General features: G+C 41.3%; 1 protein-coding gene across 1 annotated transcript in view; it reads right to left on the bottom strand.

The window, feature by feature from the left end:
- Positions 1-484: 484 nt before the first annotated feature.
- LOC117420708 (glycerophosphocholine cholinephosphodiesterase ENPP6-like) overlaps positions 485-19,601 on the bottom strand; it is a 31,556-nt gene continuing 12,439 nt past the window's right edge. The window contains exons 2-8 of the mRNA XM_034034249.3: positions 10,906-11,085; positions 10,505-10,616; positions 8,741-8,882; positions 7,796-7,975; positions 7,525-7,662; positions 2,567-2,690; positions 485-1,064 (exon numbers count right to left, since the gene is read on the bottom strand). Of these exons, the coding sequence (XP_033890140.1) occupies positions 862-1,064; positions 2,567-2,690; positions 7,525-7,662; positions 7,796-7,975; positions 8,741-8,882; positions 10,505-10,616; positions 10,906-11,085 (1,079 nt within the window). The 3' untranslated portion in view covers positions 485-861. The remainder of the gene's footprint in view (positions 1,065-2,566; positions 2,691-7,524; positions 7,663-7,795; positions 7,976-8,740; positions 8,883-10,504; positions 10,617-10,905; positions 11,086-19,601) is intronic.

The following is a 19,601-nucleotide window of genomic DNA, read 5'->3' as shown; positions in this document are numbered from 1 at the left end:
ATGGGATATGGAAACCAGTTGGGGTCAAGTCCTGTTTTTCAATTCCAATTTCAAATTCCTTTTTAAAATCAATTTCAATTTCCATTCCCGTTTAATCAATTCCAACACATCATTGATCAAAATAGCAATAAACAGTATTACATTCAAATTAGCTTCTCAGAGTGGCAACACATTACTTACATTGAAATCACTGTTAGTCAATTAAATTGGCTTCAAATGAAAGCAGTTGAACCATCACAATTATTTTTGTCCCTAAAATATCAATTCCAATTCCATGTCCTCCAAATGAATTAGAATTGGGAATTGATTTTAAAAAGGAATTGGAAATGGAATATGCTTGTCCCTCAGGCCTGGCTGAAGTTTTGGTTCTCTCTCTGTTCTGGCCAAAGATAACAGATTTTCAGGTCATTTTCCTGAAATTGGATACCCCCCCTCAAGCTCACTGCTAAATCACTCAAGAAGGAAACACTGAAGCCAACAGAAATGTTGTTAAATGTTTATTACTTTCAGAAAGTTTTTTTTTTTCCTAAATTAAAAATTGCAGTCTATTAAAATATAATTTTTGAAGTGCAACTTCAGCAGCAGCAAAAATAACTACTACTACTACAAAACAATATATATTTTTTGCAACCACATTCATTTTCACCCCTTTTTTATATTCTAGCTATGCTGGTATGAACTTACATAAAAAGTAAACTAAACTGCAGTTTACAAATATTATTTTAAAAGGGAGGGGGGGGATATTACGGTAGCTGTAGAATGAATAATAATAAAACATTTAGTTTTAAAAAAATCACATTGAATAAAACTTTGCTTCCGTTATTAAAGGAGTGAGGTAAGGGCGCAATGCTGATATCGGCACTATGCTAGCAGCCTGAGGATGAGAGCCAGCATACAGCTGCTTAGTGCAAAGGGCCGTGCCAAGTTGGCATTACTGCTCAGCATGCATTCCACTCTGGACCAGGAGCCATTGTTTGGCAGTGGCTTTATCCCTGCGACATTACACATGACATTGTAAACATCGACTGCTCTGATTGGAGCAGCTCTATAGGCCTTTTTGAAATCTGCAGAAAAAAGAAAAAAAAAAGTACTGGCAAGTTCGACTCATACCTTTAAGCCTCGGACAGATAATTCTAATTTCATTTAATGTTTTATGTTTTGTATTTCAAGTACATTTACCTTTTGCAGCTTCACCTTTTCAACTATATATTATTATGCAAATTAAAAAGCTGTACCATTAGAAACAGTTGTAGAATTAAATACTAGCACATTTATCATATTTTTGTTAATCTTAGAGAAAGTCATGAGAGGTCTTAATAAATCACCACTTTAATCCATACAGGTGTGTTTGAGATAGAAAATGACTACATTTACATCTCTCCACTCTGGTTCCAATATTGTAAAGCAAAATAATAAATACTGTAAAGCATGCCCAATAAAATACAGGTCAAATAAAAAGCACCCAGCTGCAGATTTAAATATATGCTTATGGTTAACAAAAAACCTGCTGCAAATTGCGCCTGGTGTTTAGGCACTGACAGACCATACATTTTAATATTGGCTGACTAATTCAACTTTTAGGGGAATTTATATTCTATAAAAATAAATAAATAAATATATACATTATAATACATGTGTTTCTAGAACTGGGACTAACACTGGAATGAATGGAAAGTTATGCCTGAAACATCTGTGCCTTTGTTCCGTTTTTGGGCCAGTGCTCCCCTCTGCATTGCTTACAAAGGAAAGTGCCTGCCCAGCCTGTGTTGATGAGGTTTGGCTGCATCCATTCAAACAGTTTAACCTCTAACTTACATTACCATTTGATTTAAATCTCAGAGTAAGCTGTAATGCTAAACCTGCCACCACAATTAATCTCTATGTCAATGACATGCATTACCCCCCTGTGACTCAACCCCTAGTAGGGAAGTATCTTCCAAGTAAATACTTTCTCGTTATTGCTGGCAATTATATACTAGCAGGGAGCCAGCAATAGCCAAGTTCAAGGGTTGGTTTGTATAAAACCATTGTAGAAAGGTGATTTGTAGGCCATCAAAATGTATTAGGATTTGCATAATGTGTAATAATGGAAAAGCATTATTGCATTTAAATAATGACTTTTCCAACACTGCTGCACCTCCAGACACATTACAGTTTATATAGTGATAGTGTGAAATGACTGGAAATTGGCTAATGCAGCCTCCATGTGAACTCAGCAACATCCAACATACAGTATTAGCTACATGCACAGGTTTTCATATTTAGTGCAGTTAGTTTAGACTTCCGTAAAGCTGCGTTTTTGTACCAAGGACATAATATTAGCTGTCTTGAAAGTTTCTCAGAAGGAATCTCAAAAGAAGAAGGAGCAAGTAATAAGACATCTCCGTTAGATAAATCAAAGCTTACATCCACTGCTATTCTTTAAAGAGTAAACTGGAAATAAATAATGTTAAAACAAATCTTATAGTGAGCTAGTCAGTGTTGCCGTGGTTCTCGGTCTGTTTTATTAGATACAATTTTTAGCTAATAAGGTATCAAGCAACACAAGTGGTATAAGTTGCTTTACCTGGCCCATATGCCATGAAGAATCCTCTCATATCAATGAATTCATTGTCATAGCCATGCCAGCCGTGTTGCCAGCCCTCCTTTATCCCAGTGGCATTCTCCCAGTAAGGCAGCTTTGTTTTACTCTGAAAACAAACAATTGTATGAGGCCTGATTACAGTAAAGACATTCATTAGCGCAGTTTCATGCTCAGAGGCGCTAAGAGGGTTGCACATGCTTGTCTTGGCATCTGTCCATTACTGCAAGTTGGCATTCTTCTTTAAGAACAGCCCTAAGATATGGAATTGTGTGTGTCTGTTGAGCCTTATGAGGTGTCAGTGTTTACTTTAGGATAGTACATCATTGTGCTATCTACCACCTGGATTTTTGAATTGGTAACAGGCAAGAATACCTCTTATATTGTAAACCTGGATCATAAATAGGAAAACCAAGGTGGGTAGCTGCAAGGGTGGAAATGGGGAGGAGGGATGCGGAATTGAACACAAAGAATGTGACATGTTAGAGGTTTTCCCTACATGAATTTCAGTTTCTAACTTTCATTGAGTATATCCTACTTGAACTTTTAGCCAAATGTTTTTATTCTCTGTTTATCAGGTTTCTCTTTAAATAAGTATAGGTTGCTTAATTGTAGCCTCTGTCAATTATCTACAGGATATTAATTAGTGGTGGGCAACGATGTGAAAATTGTATATCGAAATCGTACAGTCTTCCAAAAAAACAGAAAAGTATAATAACACAATTGCAATATCAAACATATATAGACGTTACCAGATATGTATATATGAAAAGCAATAACTTACTTTAATGTAGTGGTACTTTGCTTCACAATATTCATGGGTAAAATCCAGGTCTTTTTATATTGTTTTACTATTCCATCATCAGCCACCTCAAAACTGAAATAATTCTATACTTCACTGCACACAGACTTTGGGCTTCCAACACAATGATCTCAGAGGCAGCCCCCACAACGGGCTCAGCCTCAGCAGCCCCCACAACGGGCTCAGCCTCAGCAGCCCCAGCAGGGTCCCTGAAGGCTTGCTGCTCAGGCACACTTGCACCTCAGACACTTGGGTGCACGCCACCATACACACCGGTTCTGCACACTGTCACATTCTCCAGTCTGTCCGGCCGGGTGACTGGTTTACTACTGTGGACATAAGGATGCGTATTCACGTTCCTATTCGTCCTGCACACAGGAAATATCTCCGCTTCGCTTTTCAAGGAAGTGTCTGAGTTTTCCGTGCTGCCATTCGGCCTCTCCTTAGTCATTTTCAAAGTGCGTAGATGCCATCCTACCCCCTTGCGGCTGCAGGGGATCAGGGTGTTGAATTACCTGGGCGACTGGTTGAGCTGTCCCCAGTCGCAAGAAGGGGCAGTGGCCCATATGGCAATAGAGATGGAGCATCTGTTGAGGCTGGGTCTCACCCTCAACGATGTCAAAAGCCATTTAATTTCGGTGCAAGGTACGGTTTACCTAGGACTCTGGCTGGCCTCCCTTCAATGCGAGCCTATCTATCAGACGAGAGTGGCTGTCATTCAAAATTGCCTATCCCTGATTCAACAGGGGGTGATAGTACTTTTGGTGTTGTGTCAGAAGTTGCTGGGTCTGATGGTCGTGGCTTCATCAGCCCTTCAGCTGGGGTTACTCCATATGTGCCTGCTTCAGGCGTGGCTCAATGCCTTCCAGATACATCCCAAATGCGACACACACCTTCGGCTGACTGTGTCTTGCGTATGCTGGGAAGCCCTGTGCTGGTGGTGGTGAGCCTCTCACATGCGCAAAAGTGTAAGGGTGGGGGTAATTCACTGCCGTCACGTGGTGACGACGAACGCATCTAACTCAGGTTGGGGTGCAGTCTGGACCAGCAGAGGAGTCCGTACGTCCTGGTCAGGCCGTTGGACATCACTGCACATAAATGCGCTGGAGTTGCGAGCGGTTCCTCACTCCTTTATGCATTCCCGCCAATACCGCTGCTCCCGGCCTTCCTAGAGAAGATTCGGTTAGAGAAGGCGACAGTTCTTCTAGTGGACCCCTGGTGGCCCAGGACAATCTGGTTTTCGACCCTGTGCCAGCTCCTACAAGGCCAGCCCTGGGAGATCCTGCTTCACCTGGATCTCCTCAGTCAGGTGAAAGGCACTCTCTGGCATCCAGAACCAGACAGGTTCCAATTATAGGTCTGGCCCCTGAACGGGACCGCTGGTCAGCCCTAGGGCTATCTGATGCGGGCAGGCTCCACTAGGTCGTTATACGCCTATAAGTGGAGATACTTTCAGGACTGGTGTCTGACTGGAGGTCATGACCCTGTATCTTGCCCTATGCCAGTTATTTTGCAGTTTGTGCAAGAACTGCTGGATGCCAGTAGGTCACCTTCTTCTTTGAAGGTGTATTTGGCGGCAATTTCTGCGTGCCATGCCCCCATTGGTTCTGTATCTTCAGGCACATTTCTTGGAGACCCGTTTTCTCAAGGGTGCTCGGCGATTACATCCTCCACGGAGGGACGTTCTCCCCGAATGGAGCCTTGATATTGTGCTGGAGGTTCTCACGAAGGCCCAGTTTGAGCCCATACAGTCCATAGAGTTGAAGTATCTGCCCCGTTTGAGCCCATACACTCCATAGTGTTGAAGTATCAGGCTTCCTCTTGGCTATCACCTCCGCAAAGTGGGTCATTGAGCTACAGGCGCTGTTGGTGCACAGCTCCTGTATGCGTATTTTGGATGATGGCAGCAGGGTGTCACTGCATACAAACCCTGCTTTCCTCCCTAAGGTGATCAGTGCCTTCCACATGAACTGTCTTTACATTCACATTCGTTTTCTTCGGAAGAGGATAGGAGATTGAATTGAGTCTGCCCGAGGGTCCTTGAGGTTGCACGCTCGCACCACTAACCCTTAGGTCATGTGGTTCTGATGCATTCTTCTCCCTCACGACTGCTCTGGTATACTTTCCCAAAAGTAATGTTGGTGGTCGTCTTCGAATTGAAAGGGAATGTTAGGTTACTTACCATAACCCTGGTTACCTGAAAGAGAAGGCGACCACCAACCAGAGAGGTCGCATCGGTCGCCGCAAAAGAGAAAATGGTCTCTGCGGGTTGACTGTTTAATTCCTCGGTAGGCGGGACCAAGGACGTCACCCCATGGAGGGGCCTATTGGCAGCTCTGACATAAAATGCTCAGTGAATACCTACCTATGGCGGGCATATCCCAAAAGTAATGTTGGTGGTCGTCTTTCTCTTTCTAACATTCTTGCAGTTGATTTTAGTAGGTGTGATAGGGGGAGTTGTCCCCGTCTCATGTTACCGTAGCTACAGGCTAGCAGCGGCAATGGTGATGGTTCCCCTGCATGTAAACAAATTGGCATGGGCTGGGGGAGTGTGCCTAGCTCCTATTCCTTCCTCAGAAGTAAAAAGCTGGCTCCACATTTTTAAATAGTGTGCAGGGCAGATTGTAGGATCGGTTCTAACAGCAAGTTGTTTGAGCACTGACTTAAGTACTACTAAAACTAAAAGTGGCATGTCTTAAAGTGTCTGCATCTTTATTAGGGGAAGCGTCTACCCTTTGAAAAGCCTGAGACTTTTGTAATCTGCCATCTCCCAGACATGTACTTTTAAGCAGTGCTGTAAATATAACATCATAAATCACATTTAACAGCTTACGCAGAGCTTACAAAAGTATGTGGAGCTAATAAAGTAATGGCAGTAAATCCGTATGTCTCATTTTCTGTTATAAAAGATGTACATTATGGTAAATGTGTATTTTATTTTTTAATGGTATCTTTCCCGAAACTATTAAATGAACCAAAAGTACTGAACACTACTTTAAGATAACTGCACTTCTGTGCAGTCCCTGCGTTCCACCTGAAGAGGTCACATGACGATTACAGGGACACTGAAATCATGTGAGGCACTGGAAAAGTAGTCATTGGTTACTGATGACTGTAGTTTGAATTAACTAAACACCCACAAGCCTCCAGCACTGGCTCTCCTCATTACTATAACCTATCACAGCATTTAATTGCTGCAGATTTTAATTGCTACGGAAGTGCAAAAAGCGCTAAAAAAAAGTAGATTTTGTTTATTAATAGCTTGAAAAAAAAAAAAAAAACACATTACAAATATTAATACACATTTACCATAACAGGGGCATGTGTGCTTGTACACAAGGTGTTCATTCAATGTCTTTATTCCAAATACTTATAAATCAATACTTGATTCAATCAATAATTGCTTCAGACTACTTCACAGTATGTCTGGAGTGAATCAAGTTCCAGAGATTGACTGATTCCATGAGATACAAATGGACTGACTATGGTTTGGTGTTTGCAGAATTTGAGAGGGTATAGTACAGGTAATACCAAAATTCTCATGTATTATTTTAAATTGGTTTTAGCTTATTAACTTATTAAAATTAGTTGTTATTTGAGCTTAATACATTCTAGAATTGTCTGATGTGTTGCTGGTCAGTATATTATAATATACAGCCTCACTTACATCACTGTTAGAGACATGTAACACTAATTCACTAAGATCAAATGATGTGCCCTAAATTGAGATCTAATACGCAACAACGTGCCTTTGTATATCAAGCATCTCATCTTTGTAACTCATTGCCTTTAAATATAAAAACAACCTCTTCACAATACCTTTTTAAATTGTTCATACATATTTATTTTAAATCTGACCAGGTTTGGAATTGGAATTATTTGCGTTTTTTTTTTTTTAATGCGTGTATTTTGTATTACTGTTTTTATGACTGTTTTAAGTGTTCTTGTCCTGTTTGAATAGTTTGTCTACTTTTGCTGTTGATTTTATAATTATATTTCCTGCTGCCTTCTCCTGTGATGACCCCCTCAAGGGTTCTATCCTGGTTAAATAAATACAGTTGAAAAAATTTGAAACTTCTATCAAGCACATTTTTTTTTTGTTGTTTTTTTACACAGAGGTGGTTTATGATCCAAGACTTACCTCAGTAATGAACCATCCTGGTTCTGCTACAAGGGTCAATGGGGACACAAACCTCCCCTTCTTGTAATGGAAGCGATCTGGGATTTCTTCCTTCTTATACACAGTCATGCTTTTTACCACTTTTAGCTTATTGTAAACCTAAAAAAAAAAAAGAACTTAAGCACTGTGTTTCTGTGACTTTAAAATTACATGCAAACTACAGCATATCAAAAACAATGTCTCACAAGAGATGTTAACGAGATCAGCTGCAAACCAACATGGATCAACTCACTTCATCCAATTTGCCTTCTTTTGGCCACAGATTGACTACTGGGCCCCTGTCCATCATTTTCACAAGATCTGTCAGGTTTATATACGTCTGAAGTTCAATCACTTTCTCCATCCACTGAAGCTCTGTCATGCCATGGTCTGAAAACAGGATAACGTTGAGGTCATTCTGTAGATTCTTCGCCTGCCATAAATGAAGTCAAGATGGTTACCAGAGTACAGTATTCATGAAGTAAAACAAAGCTTTGTCTGAGCCGAGGTTTTCTTCAGACTGCGGTCACTTCTCTGCTACTGTTCATTCAGCTACTGCTAAACTACAGACACGTCATTGCTTAACTTAGATTATTGTAGAAGATTCCTCATCCTTTGTCAGGCATTTGTGTTTTACCTATGCTATTGCTCATTAAGAATTTTTGTTAAGATGTTCCTTCCCACCAAACCCCTAGAGCCTTTGTCCTTGGAATCAACTGCCCATGCAACACTCTAAAGCAGGGGTGGGGAACCCTTGTCCTGTAGAGCCGGTGTCCCTCCTGGTTTTTGTTCCAACTGTGCCCTAAATAATTTAATTGGACCAATTATTACCAATTATTGGTCTAATTAATTAATTTAGGGCACAGTTGGAACAAAAACCTGGAGGGACACCAGCCCTCCAGAACATGGGTTCTCCACCCCTGCTCTAAAGTATATTGCATTCATGAAACAAAATTATTAAATTGCATAAATATAAAAAATTGCCACCTTGTTTTTGAGTCAATTCCCACAGTACTACAAAATCAGTCGGAGGGTAGTTTGTAAAGCCAGAAGTCATTGCTGAAGATTAAATGTAATTTAAATTTATCAAGTAGTATCACAATGGGTAGGAGGATGTTTGTCATAAGATATAATATTTTACTTCAGTTCTTTTTCAATGGTTTAATCAGTGTGTGCTGTCAGTCCTGGAATGTCTGACCTTGATTTTCTGATTCATGTCCTTCAGCACCTCATCCAGTTTTTTTGTGGCCTCCTTCCTCTGCGCTGACAAGGGGCCATGGTGATGACCCTCCACATCGTTTCTCTCATAGTAAACAGCCGCCATGTCTGCACTGCCATTGCTAATGGAAAAGTATCACAACAATATTATTGAAACTAGAATGGCATAGGCATCAATGGCTATCTTTGTTCACAGGCAACTTTAAACCACATGGAAAGTGTCTGCACATCCTTGACATGCTGCTTTACATGTAAGCCCAAAACAGAAATGAAGGGGTTAGAAATTGAATTCATTTTGTAGCCACAGTTGGAAATACAGTAAAACATGTCTTTATGGTTACCTGAACCAAACCTGGATCACGTTTCTTTCAGTTGAGGCACACTGAATACACAGTCTGTCTGTATATTGCAGATGCCTGTACACCAAGTAAAGCATTTGATGCAAGCAGCTGAAATTTGAATATAAACAAGATGGAAGTAGTGCATAGGCAAAACTTGTTCAAATGAGTTATTAAATGAGGCATTTTTAAACATCTGTATAAAAGTCGCTTTTCCATTCAAATACCATCATAAATTATAATCAGGGGTTCACATAAGTGGTACGCAGGTACGCATGTGAACCAATAAAGAAAAATGTGGTCTTCCATATTGTTCTTTAAGACACAAAGGCATACCGTCAGTACATTTTTAACAGGAAAGCATTTTTTATAAAGGAGGCGAGGGTGCTCATGCTTGCAAGGTGAGCCTTACCTCTGTCTCTGTCATGGGTCAAATTTAACTACAGTCCCTTCCTGTTAGCGCTATCATTGGCTGCTTCAAGTTTTTATAAGATCAATAATTTTCTTTTAATGGGCACTTGAAACAACCAATGATAGCAGGGATCTCTATTAAGCCGTCCATTCAGAGAAGAGGGATTCAGTTACGGGGAGTGGCAAGGAAGCTCGCTGACGCTTTGTTTCCCAAATGTAGAGGGAATGAGAGGAGGTGTTGATGTTTGAAAGCTGTTACATTTAAATGTTTGAAACAAAATACATTTACTTCACCATTTTACTTAAAATAATATATTTTTCGCCCTCAGTTACATCCTTATATAAATACTGTTGTGCCGTCAAGCTAACGTGTTCAACAACATTAATAAAGTGACAACGTTTTGGGGGTTTTGAATACCCAAGGCGGCAAATGGTGGTAAGATATTGAAATAAATAGAGAATGTGTGATGATTTGCTAAAAATTGTAATAATCAGCAATCCAGACTCCAACTTCAACATTCATAAACTATTGTTGTGACAATGCCATCCCAATTGTTTGAACTGTCGGAGGAGGAGTTGGAGATAGACAGCAAATTGGATGACGACCCCCAATTGTGGTGTGTATCAAGCCATTTCTGCTGTTACTCATGTCAGAACCTCATGTTAAAAGTTATGTGAACCCCTGATTATATTATGATTGCAATGCATATAGTCATGATATTGAATGAAAAACAAAAATAGTATAGTAGAAGAACACAACCAAACTGAATCCTTTACTTGGTTTATTACTTTTGCTGGTCAGTATATTTTCACACCAAACGCATTACTTTAAACTTCATTGAGAAGTATTAAGAGTAAAGTCAGATGTATCGCCCAATGATTTGTTAGATATTTAAACAATGAATGGAAAATAATTTATTTAGGACTAAAATAAGGAACTGCTACTATCTAATATCAACACATTCACCTGCACTGTGGGGCAGAATATTTCTTACCGCAAAGATTCCACAGCGTCATCAACAGCAGCTCTGAAGTCTGCATCTGATGGATAGTAGTAATAAAGTCGACAGTAATCTGGTCTAACTCCTAGAATTTCCACTTCACAGCCTGGAAATAAACAGTACGGAAAGTCAGACATAACGTTTTACAAAGGGAATCTGAATTAGCGGGTGAATATCTGAAAGTGCAGACTGGCGTCACATAGCAGGGAGTGTTGTGGGAGTGGGTGGACAATAATCTCCCCCTGTTTAATATAAACACTTTTTTTTAAATTAAAAAGCTTCTTTCTTTGATTTATATTTTGTAAGGGAATTGAAAATTGAGTTAGGGTTATGCTGTGACCATCTAAAGAACATGAATGCTAATAACCAGAAAAATGTTAAGGCTTGATACTAACCGGGCCAGTAATACATGTTCACTTTTTTTCTCATTTTCTGCATAGTGACCCATAATGGCTCTGATCCATTCCACCACATCGGCAAGAGACTGTCATTATTGGTTCCAATATCAAAGGACTTTTTTGTTTTCTCATCCCACATATAGTTTCCTATCATCTGGTGGACTTCACAGTTTCGACCTAAAACAAAAGAAAACACTGCTTAAGTTTTTATCTATCTATCTATCTATATTGTAAAAGAGACGCTCGCCACACAGGCTCTCTCAGGCTCTTTCCCCTTTAAATTGACCCAAACACAGAATTTATTTTCAGCGCGGTTGTGCTAATTTTCTTTTATTCTTAGACACACAAAAAAGAAACAAATATAAACAAAAACCTAGCTCCACTGTGGAGTGCTAACTAAATTACAGGAACATCCTGTCTAACACGGGACAGCTAAGCTGTTTCCCCGCCCTTACAAACACACAGCAAGAATCGTACACACAGTATCTTTTTCCCTTTTAAAGACTCACAGTCGGGCTCTTCACACAGCAGCAGCCCTGAGCAGACTGACTGCTCTCCTTAAGTACCCTGCACCTGGCTCTAATTTACAATGATAGCCAGGTGCAGGGGATAATTAACAAAAATTAACAATTAAATTAGGGTTTTTCAGCCCATGTCCTTTTGGGAGGTGTAGTCCTGTTTTCTCTCCGGACTACACTATCTTACACTTCCTCTCCCATGTGTGAAACACACCTGCCATTCTACGGCCACCTCCCCCCCTAAAACACAACCACCCACCCTCAAGTCCAAAGATTGCCATCCTCTCCTGATCCTTCGGGTTGGCTTGAGGATGGGTTGATTCCTCCGGCGCTTCTGGGTAGGGACGGCGTCCTGGCAATGAGGGACCCAGATAGGGTGACTGGGGCAAAAGCTGTGCAGGCCGATGAGCTGTCGGGAGCAGGTGCAGGCAGAGGCTTGAGGCTTGGCCACAGTGCAGCGATGTCTGAGCTGCCAGGGGAAGTACAGCAACAGGCAGGGGGAGCCCAAGTGATGTCTGCCGATTGCGCCACGACGTCTGGGGCTTCAGGTTGAGTGGAGCAGGGGACCGGGTGAGAGACTGTGCCTGGTGGTGCTCCGGACTGATCTTCAGGCCCAACGGCTGGAGGTCCGGGCCCTCTGACCAGGTGTCCAGGAGCACAGGTTGCTGGACCGCACTGTTTTGTGGCGGACTAGCTCTCAGGGGTGGAGGTTGAGGCTGTGGTGGCAGTACAGACCTCACCTCCTCCCCCTTGTCTGAAGCCTGTGGTTCTGGAGATGGTAACGGCTCCACTTCCTCTGGCTCCGGGAAGGACTCCACCTCCTGCTCTGGACGTAGCACCAGCTCCTCTGGTGCAGGAGACTGCAGGGCTTCTCTCTCCAACTCTGGAGCAGCAGCTCCAGCTCGTTCGGCTCTAGTTCCAGCAGCCCCCTCTCCAGTCTCCATTTCTTGTTCTGCTCAATTTGAGCAGCAGTGTTTTTATTTATTTGTTTAATTAACTCTTTTAAATCCATTTTACTGTGTTTTGAGCCAGAAGGGCACTTCTGACATATGTAAAAGAGACGCTCGCCACACAGGCTCTCTCAGGCTCTTTCCCCTTTAAATTGACCCAAACACAGGAACTTAATTTTTTTTCAGCACGGTTGCCCTAATTTTCTTTTATTCTTAGACACACACAAAAAAGAAACAAATATAAACAAAAACCTAGCTCCACTCTGGAGTTCGAACTAAATTACAGGAACACACATGTTACAATATACAAAACAAAACATAAGGAGTTTCAAAGCAATGTTCAAGAAAATTGAAAATTGTCTCTAAATCCTGGGATTCCTCAAAATAGCCACCCTTTGCCTTAACAGCCTCACAAACACGAGGCATTCGGTTAACAAGTTTCAGCAGGAAATCACCCGACATGTCTTCCCAGCTCTTCTACAGCAATTCCCAGAGATGTAGGGCACTTGTGGGTAGCTTTGCTTTGACTCTTTTGTCCAGTTTGTCCCATACAAGTTCTATGGGATTGAGGTCTGGAGACTGGGCAGGCCAGGTTATTAGATTGAGTTGTCCTTCACTTTCCTTCTTCGCCACATAGTTCTTGCACAACTTTGAGGTGTGTCTAGAGTCATTAACTTGCTGAAGAATGAAGGACTGCCCAACTAGCCGTAATCCTGATGGAATGACATGCCTCTGAAATATGCTATGATAGCCATGCTGGTTGAGCTTGCCATGGACTTGGTAAAGATCACCAACTCTGTCACCAGCAAAGCAACCCCAGACCACGACACTGCCTCCTCCATGCTTGACAGTGGAAACCACACATGCAGAATTCATGCGCTCACCCTCTCTGCGTCTTACAAATACTCAGCGGTTGGACTCAAATATTTCAAATTTTGACTCATCGGTCCATAAGACCGACTTCCACTCCTCAAACGTCCAGTTTCTGTGTATTTTGGCCCAGGCAAGTCTCTTCCTCTTATTCTGCACTCTTAACAATGGTTTATTTGCAGCAATTCTTCCAGTTAGGTCAGCTTCACGCAATCTCCTCTGAACAGTTGATGTTGAAACATCTGTACTTCTAGTAGCATTTAGCTGAGCTTGTATTTCAGGGGCCGTTAATCGCCGGTTTTGCAGACTTGTGACTCGAATGAACTTGTTCTCTGATTCTGAGATCACCCTTGGCCTGCCTGACCTTGTTTGGTCCTCATGAGTGCCAGTTTCTTCAAATCGTTTGATGGTCTTGGCCACAGCAGTTACAGACACTTGCAAAGTTCTTGCGATTTGTCTTAAAGATTGACCTTCCTTTCTTAAAGTAATTACAGACTGTCTTTTTTCTTTGCATAACTGAGCGTATTTTGCCATTTTCTGCTCCCTTACATTCAGGAATGACAAACTTGTGCCTATGCTACCTATATTTATAGTAATCATGGACCCTCACCTGTTAACAATAATTGGTGACAAAAGGTTAATTAGGTAACATGTTAGTTAACTCGGAGAACATCTAACAAAGACACTTTTATACTTAGGCCAGTGTTCTAACACCGTATTATACACATTTCAGACTTTTAACTGACTTAGGGCTTCAGACTAAAATCCCCTTGCTTTGGGTGACCATTTCATTGAAATTGGCAAGATTTACATTTTCATTTAAAAATAAATTTTTTGAATGCAATTCACTTATGATTATCAGCTTATATAAGTACACGTATCATATAATTAAATATTAAGTTTTTATACAGTTAAAAGCATAGATAATCATGAAAAACCTGTTTTCAAGCAGGTGTACTCAAACTTTTGATGGGTACACTATATATATATATATATATATATATATATATATATATATATATATATATATATATATATAAAAGGAAAAAAATACTTCATATGTTGTTTCCACCACTGAAGAGTGAAGACAGCAACTCTCGCTTAATGAAAAACTTATATCCCAAAGTGTCTCTCAATTATTCATATTTTATTAAGAACAAGGTAAAAATAAAAAACTAAATAAAGCCTGTTCTTAACAAAATATGAATAACTGAGAGACACTTATAAGTTATAAGGGATATAAGTTTTTCATTAAGCGAGAGGGCTCTAACACTATTAGAAAACAATTTATTTATTTATTTTCTCTTTTAAAAAAACTTTAAAACCTATATTTACCTTGAACTTCTGATATTTCGCCAGGTAACCTTCCACTGAGGAAAATAGTCCCTAACATAATTCGAATAGAAAAATGACACACGTGTAAAGAAAACAGTTTTTTATTATTATTATTATTATTATTTGGCTAACATATTTATTTATTGGGGTCTTACTCTCTTTCTTATTATAATTTATCTGGACATTGCCAGATAAATTAACTGTACAATTGTTGAATAACCCGTGTAGTATAGAGTCAGACTCGAAACTTGTTGTTGGAGACAGGGTGTCATTCAAGCTGGCAGGGAGTGGATTGGTTGGTGTGGAAAGAACTGAAACAGGGTTGGCAGTTTGGCTGGTTTTGAGGAAGTGTGTTGTTTGGATCCAGCTGATGACAGAATTGTGGGCCAATCATGTCTTTCCTGTTGATTTGCTGTCCAGTAGCTGTGAACTGAGCCTTCATTGCGGTGTCCTGTCACAGACATGATCTCCCTTGTCTCTAGACCAGCGTCAGAAAGTATCAATGTTTAAGTAGCTTTTTATGTTATCAGATTAGTTGTAGATTAGAATTAAGGGAAAAAGCTGGTATTTATGCGCGGATTGATTTACGGCCTACAGCTCGTTTTGTTAATATATATAACAAAAACGGAAAGAAACAAGAGAAAAATTTATTTGACCTGCAACCACTCTGCATCCACCGTTCATGTCAAATTTAACTGTGAATTTACTAGGTTTGATAGACACTCTGAGACCAATAATTCCTGACGATGCATGTTAGACTCGTAAAGGTAAGGTGTCCACTGAGCCAGAGTTTTTTGCTCTATAGACTATTAGGGGAAAAAAGACCACCTACTGTAGGTAAAAGTATAACCTAAGTCAACAGTGTTTTTTTTTTATGTCTCAGTGCTGGACATTATGTACAGTATAATACATGTTACTGATTCATTGGATTCTTTTTTCCAACCTGCATTCACAAATATTAACTTTAACACAACCCCTGAATGTTAGAAAGACCCACGTTACAAGGTAAAAAAAATAAAACATTTCATGAGAAACAAAAAACATTACTGTCAAATAACAATTAGTGACAGCAATATTTAAGACTGTAAAGATATGATATGACTATACTGTAGTACTTAAATAACATTATCTTCAAAGTTTAGAAAGGGGATTATAATGTGCCTGTGGCAGGGCGGAAGAAAAGCCCTGCATATAATTAGAGGGGGCAGGGCAAAGCTTTGATTTGAATTGTTTGATTTGAAGGTATTTTGTGTTTATTTAAAACGAGTGTGCTTGTTGGTTTGGATGTTGTCTGGCAGAGGCGGTGTTAACAGCTCGCCTCTACCAGAGAGCTTGTGCGAAAGCATGGTCGGCAGTCGGTGATTATTGACTGGTCGGCCATGCAAACTAAAACTTGTATAGAATGTGACCATCTCCGAATTTTATAAGTTAGTGTTAATTCGATGGTCTGTGAACGTGTGGTTTGCAGTGCTCAGGTGTACAGGTGATGAAGGTGCTCCAACAACGACAGACACAAAGTTCACGGTTCAAAACAGTTCTTTATTTTCTTTTTTTCTCTGTTTGAGACCGTTAAATAATAATAATAATGCTGGCTCTACACAACAATGTATATTTTAGTTCTAAACATTGAACTCATTAGTACACCAAAATGGAAATTGTGGATAATCGGCACCAGTTGAGATTGTAAACTGACATTCATTGGTTGACTACTCCTACTAAAATATTTTAAAAAAAACTTACCACAAAGCTACTAAACAGATTACATAAAGACTGACTTAAGAACATACCTTTCCAGCCCCAGATTTACTGCATTTAAACTCAGTAGAGTACTTGCCACTGGTGACTCATTCCCTCCCGTTTTACCAGGCCGACTCAATGGGCACCTTAAAAGTGTTTCCCTCATTCCATGGTTACTGTTCATTTGTGTGTGGACAGGTACATTAGTGGGAGAAATCTAGAGCAAAATTAATTACAACTGTTAATTAATTTAGAGCTGATTTGGGAAAGCAAAGTGTTACAGAGGCCTACTCATTTTATTTATTCCAGAAAACGACCTAGTTAACTTGAAATTTACCTTGAACAAAACAGTCAGAAAAGCCAAAAGTGTTACTAGTGTTACAAAAAGCAAGCCAAAAATCTTCAGTAGCAGCCAAAATCACAGTTCGGGCTGGACTGAACTAGAATGAATTAGAAGCACAACAGTGACATAAATAAGAACCAAAAGATATACATCTACTGAAAAGTGGAATGTGGCCAGGTGGTAATTTAATAATTGATTGTCATTACGCTGGGTCACATCCTATAAAAAAGGACAAAGGAATGAATGTTTGGGGTGGGTTGTGTAGGAGTGTGCTGAGAGAAAAAGTGAGTTAGTGTAGAACACCAGGATAGCTGTGCTTGGGTGTTGTACTTGTGCTGTGTGCATTTAGGAGTGTTTTGTCAAACTGTTATTTTGTTCCTGTGTGTGTTATGATTTTATTTGCAAACATTAAAAGTGTGCAAAAAGCACTTAACTGCAGTTACTGTGTCTAGGTTGCTATTTCTGCCACTGGCCAGCCTTGACCGCCAGCGACGTTACCACATATGGTGGCAGGGTGGGACAGCGCTCCCTATTGACTCCGCCATGAATTGAAAAGTGGAGCGTCTCAAGCCCTGCCAGGTTCCCTACATCCTCGGAGCTGGGGATGCTGATGACATTTTTTAGTCTGCCCTGCCATGAACAAGCCGAGCTAAGGCAACTCAGTCTTCGTAGGCTAACAAAAGTTTTGGGGGACTGGTTCTACCAGCACCGAGAACTTGCAGAAACAGAGCGAGAGTTGTTTCTGCCAGAACTGGAGCACCCTGGTGTGAGTACTGTGGGGAACAGACCCACCACTGGAGAGATTGCCCTGATGTCCCACCACACGTGTGGATTCTGTGAAGAATTTGGGCATAGACGGCAAGATTGTCCATACCCGGAGCCAGAGAGACGGGAGCTGCTGCTGTGTGCAGAGCCAGAGAGACGGGAGCTGCTGCTGTGTGCAGAGCCAGAGAGACGGGAGCTGCTGCTGTGTGCAGAGCCAGAGAGACGGGAGCTGCTGCTGTGTGCAGAGCCAGAGAGACGGGAGCTGCTGCTGTGTGCAGAGCCAGAGAGACGGGAGCTGCTGCTGTGTGCAGAGCCAGAGAGACGGGAGCTGCTGCTGTGTGCAGAGCCAGAGAGACGGGAGCTGCTGCTGTGTGCAGAGCCAGAGAGACGGGAGCTGCTGCTGTGTGCAGAGCCAGAGAGACGGGAGCTGCTGCTGTGTGCAGAGCCAGAGAGACGGAGCTGCTGCTGTGTGCAGAGCCAGAGAGACGGGAGCTGCTGCTGTGTGCAGAGCCAGAGAGACGGGAGCTGCTGCTGTGTGCAGAGCCAGAGAGACGGGAGCTGATTCTGTGTGTAGAGACAGGAGTTGCTGCAGTGTGCAGAGCCAGAGAGACGGGAGCTGATTCTGTGTGTAGAGACAGGAGTTGCTGCAGTGTGCAGAGCCAGAGAGACGGGAGCTGCTGCTGTGTGCAGTGCCAGAGAGACGGGAGCTGATTCTGTGTGTAGCGCCAGAGAGACGGGAGCTGATTCTGTGTGTAGAGACAGGAGCTGCTGCAGTGTGCAGAACCAGAGAGACAGGAGTTGATTCTGTGTGTAGGGACAGGAGCTGCTACAGTGTGCAGAGCCAGAAGGAGAAGCTCTGCTGTCTCCAGAACCGGAAAGGAAAAGCCCCACCGTTTCCAGGACCTGGGCTCCCAGACACCCAACACTTTGTGTCTGGACCAGCTTGCTGCACCACCAGGCACAGTCGTTCGCCTGGTCTCCCGTTCTTCTCCCCCTGGTGAACCAGACATCGTTGCACAGTCGCCAGGGCTCTCATCTCAGCCTGCTGCTGCAGCCGGCCGGTCACCGTGCTGTGCTCCCGACGCCCTATCCACATCACAGTTTAGACACAAACAAAAGAAACTATCTCAACCAAAACAAAAACAGCTTAGGAATTAAGGTAAAGGCAACCAGGTTTAACCCTTTGCGGTCCATTGTCGGACTGGGTCCGACATTGCAATTATTCCTCTCAGGTCCTTTGTCGGACTGGGTCCGACATCACTATAGCAACGAAAAAAACGGGTTTCTAGTCGTTTTTTCTCCGGAAAAAGCCGAGAAAACCATTCAATTGCCAAGTGGGAGCGACAGGAGCAGAGACAAGTTGGAAAAAAAAGGCGTATCTCATGAATAGTCATACATGGCCCTGGTATCAGATAACGGGGCGGTCGTAAGTAAACAAGCTGGCTGCCTGTGAATCAGCGCACAGAGAACACGGACATTTGCAGAGCTTTTTTGAGATGTTATAGTAATAAAATAATGACTTGGATCGCATTATTGAGGTTTGGTGATAAAACGAGTGATCAGGAGATGATTGATCGGTATGTACGACTTATTTTTATTATTATTTATTTCTTACATAGGTGAAAGCTATAGCGAACGAAAGGGTGGGGCTGGAGATGCCTAGTGAGTGCTTTGTTGATATGCAGGGCCATTTAAACCCGTTTAACTGTGGAAAAAAATACTTTTAAACAGTGCGTCTAAAATTAACTGCGCGTGTGAAAATTAATTAGACCTGACGTGCCTGACGCGCATTTAATAAATGGACTGCAAAGGGTTAAGAAACACAGATACATCAAATAAAATGGGTCAGAATACATAACCACGCAAAAATATGTCTTGACTTGGTTTTGAGCTAGTAATGCACTAAAACCAATGCTCAAAACCAGCTCGAGACATATTATTGTGTGGTAATGTATTCTGTCCCATATATTATAATTAGTGTTCCGCATTTTCAGTTTTTATATTAACACATTTTTTTTTGGAGTTTATTTTACATAAGGTTTGTTTTTTATAAAAATCGGGGAAAAATTCTCATTATACAAACTTTACATGTGAAATATAATGCATAGCAGTTCTGGTTTCTGATTAAGTCTAATGTCCACAGGATTTATGATGAAGAAGAATCTGTGCAAGTTG

Source organism: Acipenser ruthenus, chromosome 1, assembly GCF_902713425.1.
Source record: "Acipenser ruthenus chromosome 1, fAciRut3.2 maternal haplotype, whole genome shotgun sequence".
NCBI lineage: Eukaryota > Metazoa > Chordata > Actinopteri > Acipenseriformes > Acipenseridae > Acipenser > Acipenser ruthenus.
Note: the sequence above shows the minus strand (reverse complement) of the source record. Positions and strands in the feature narration are given on the sequence as shown.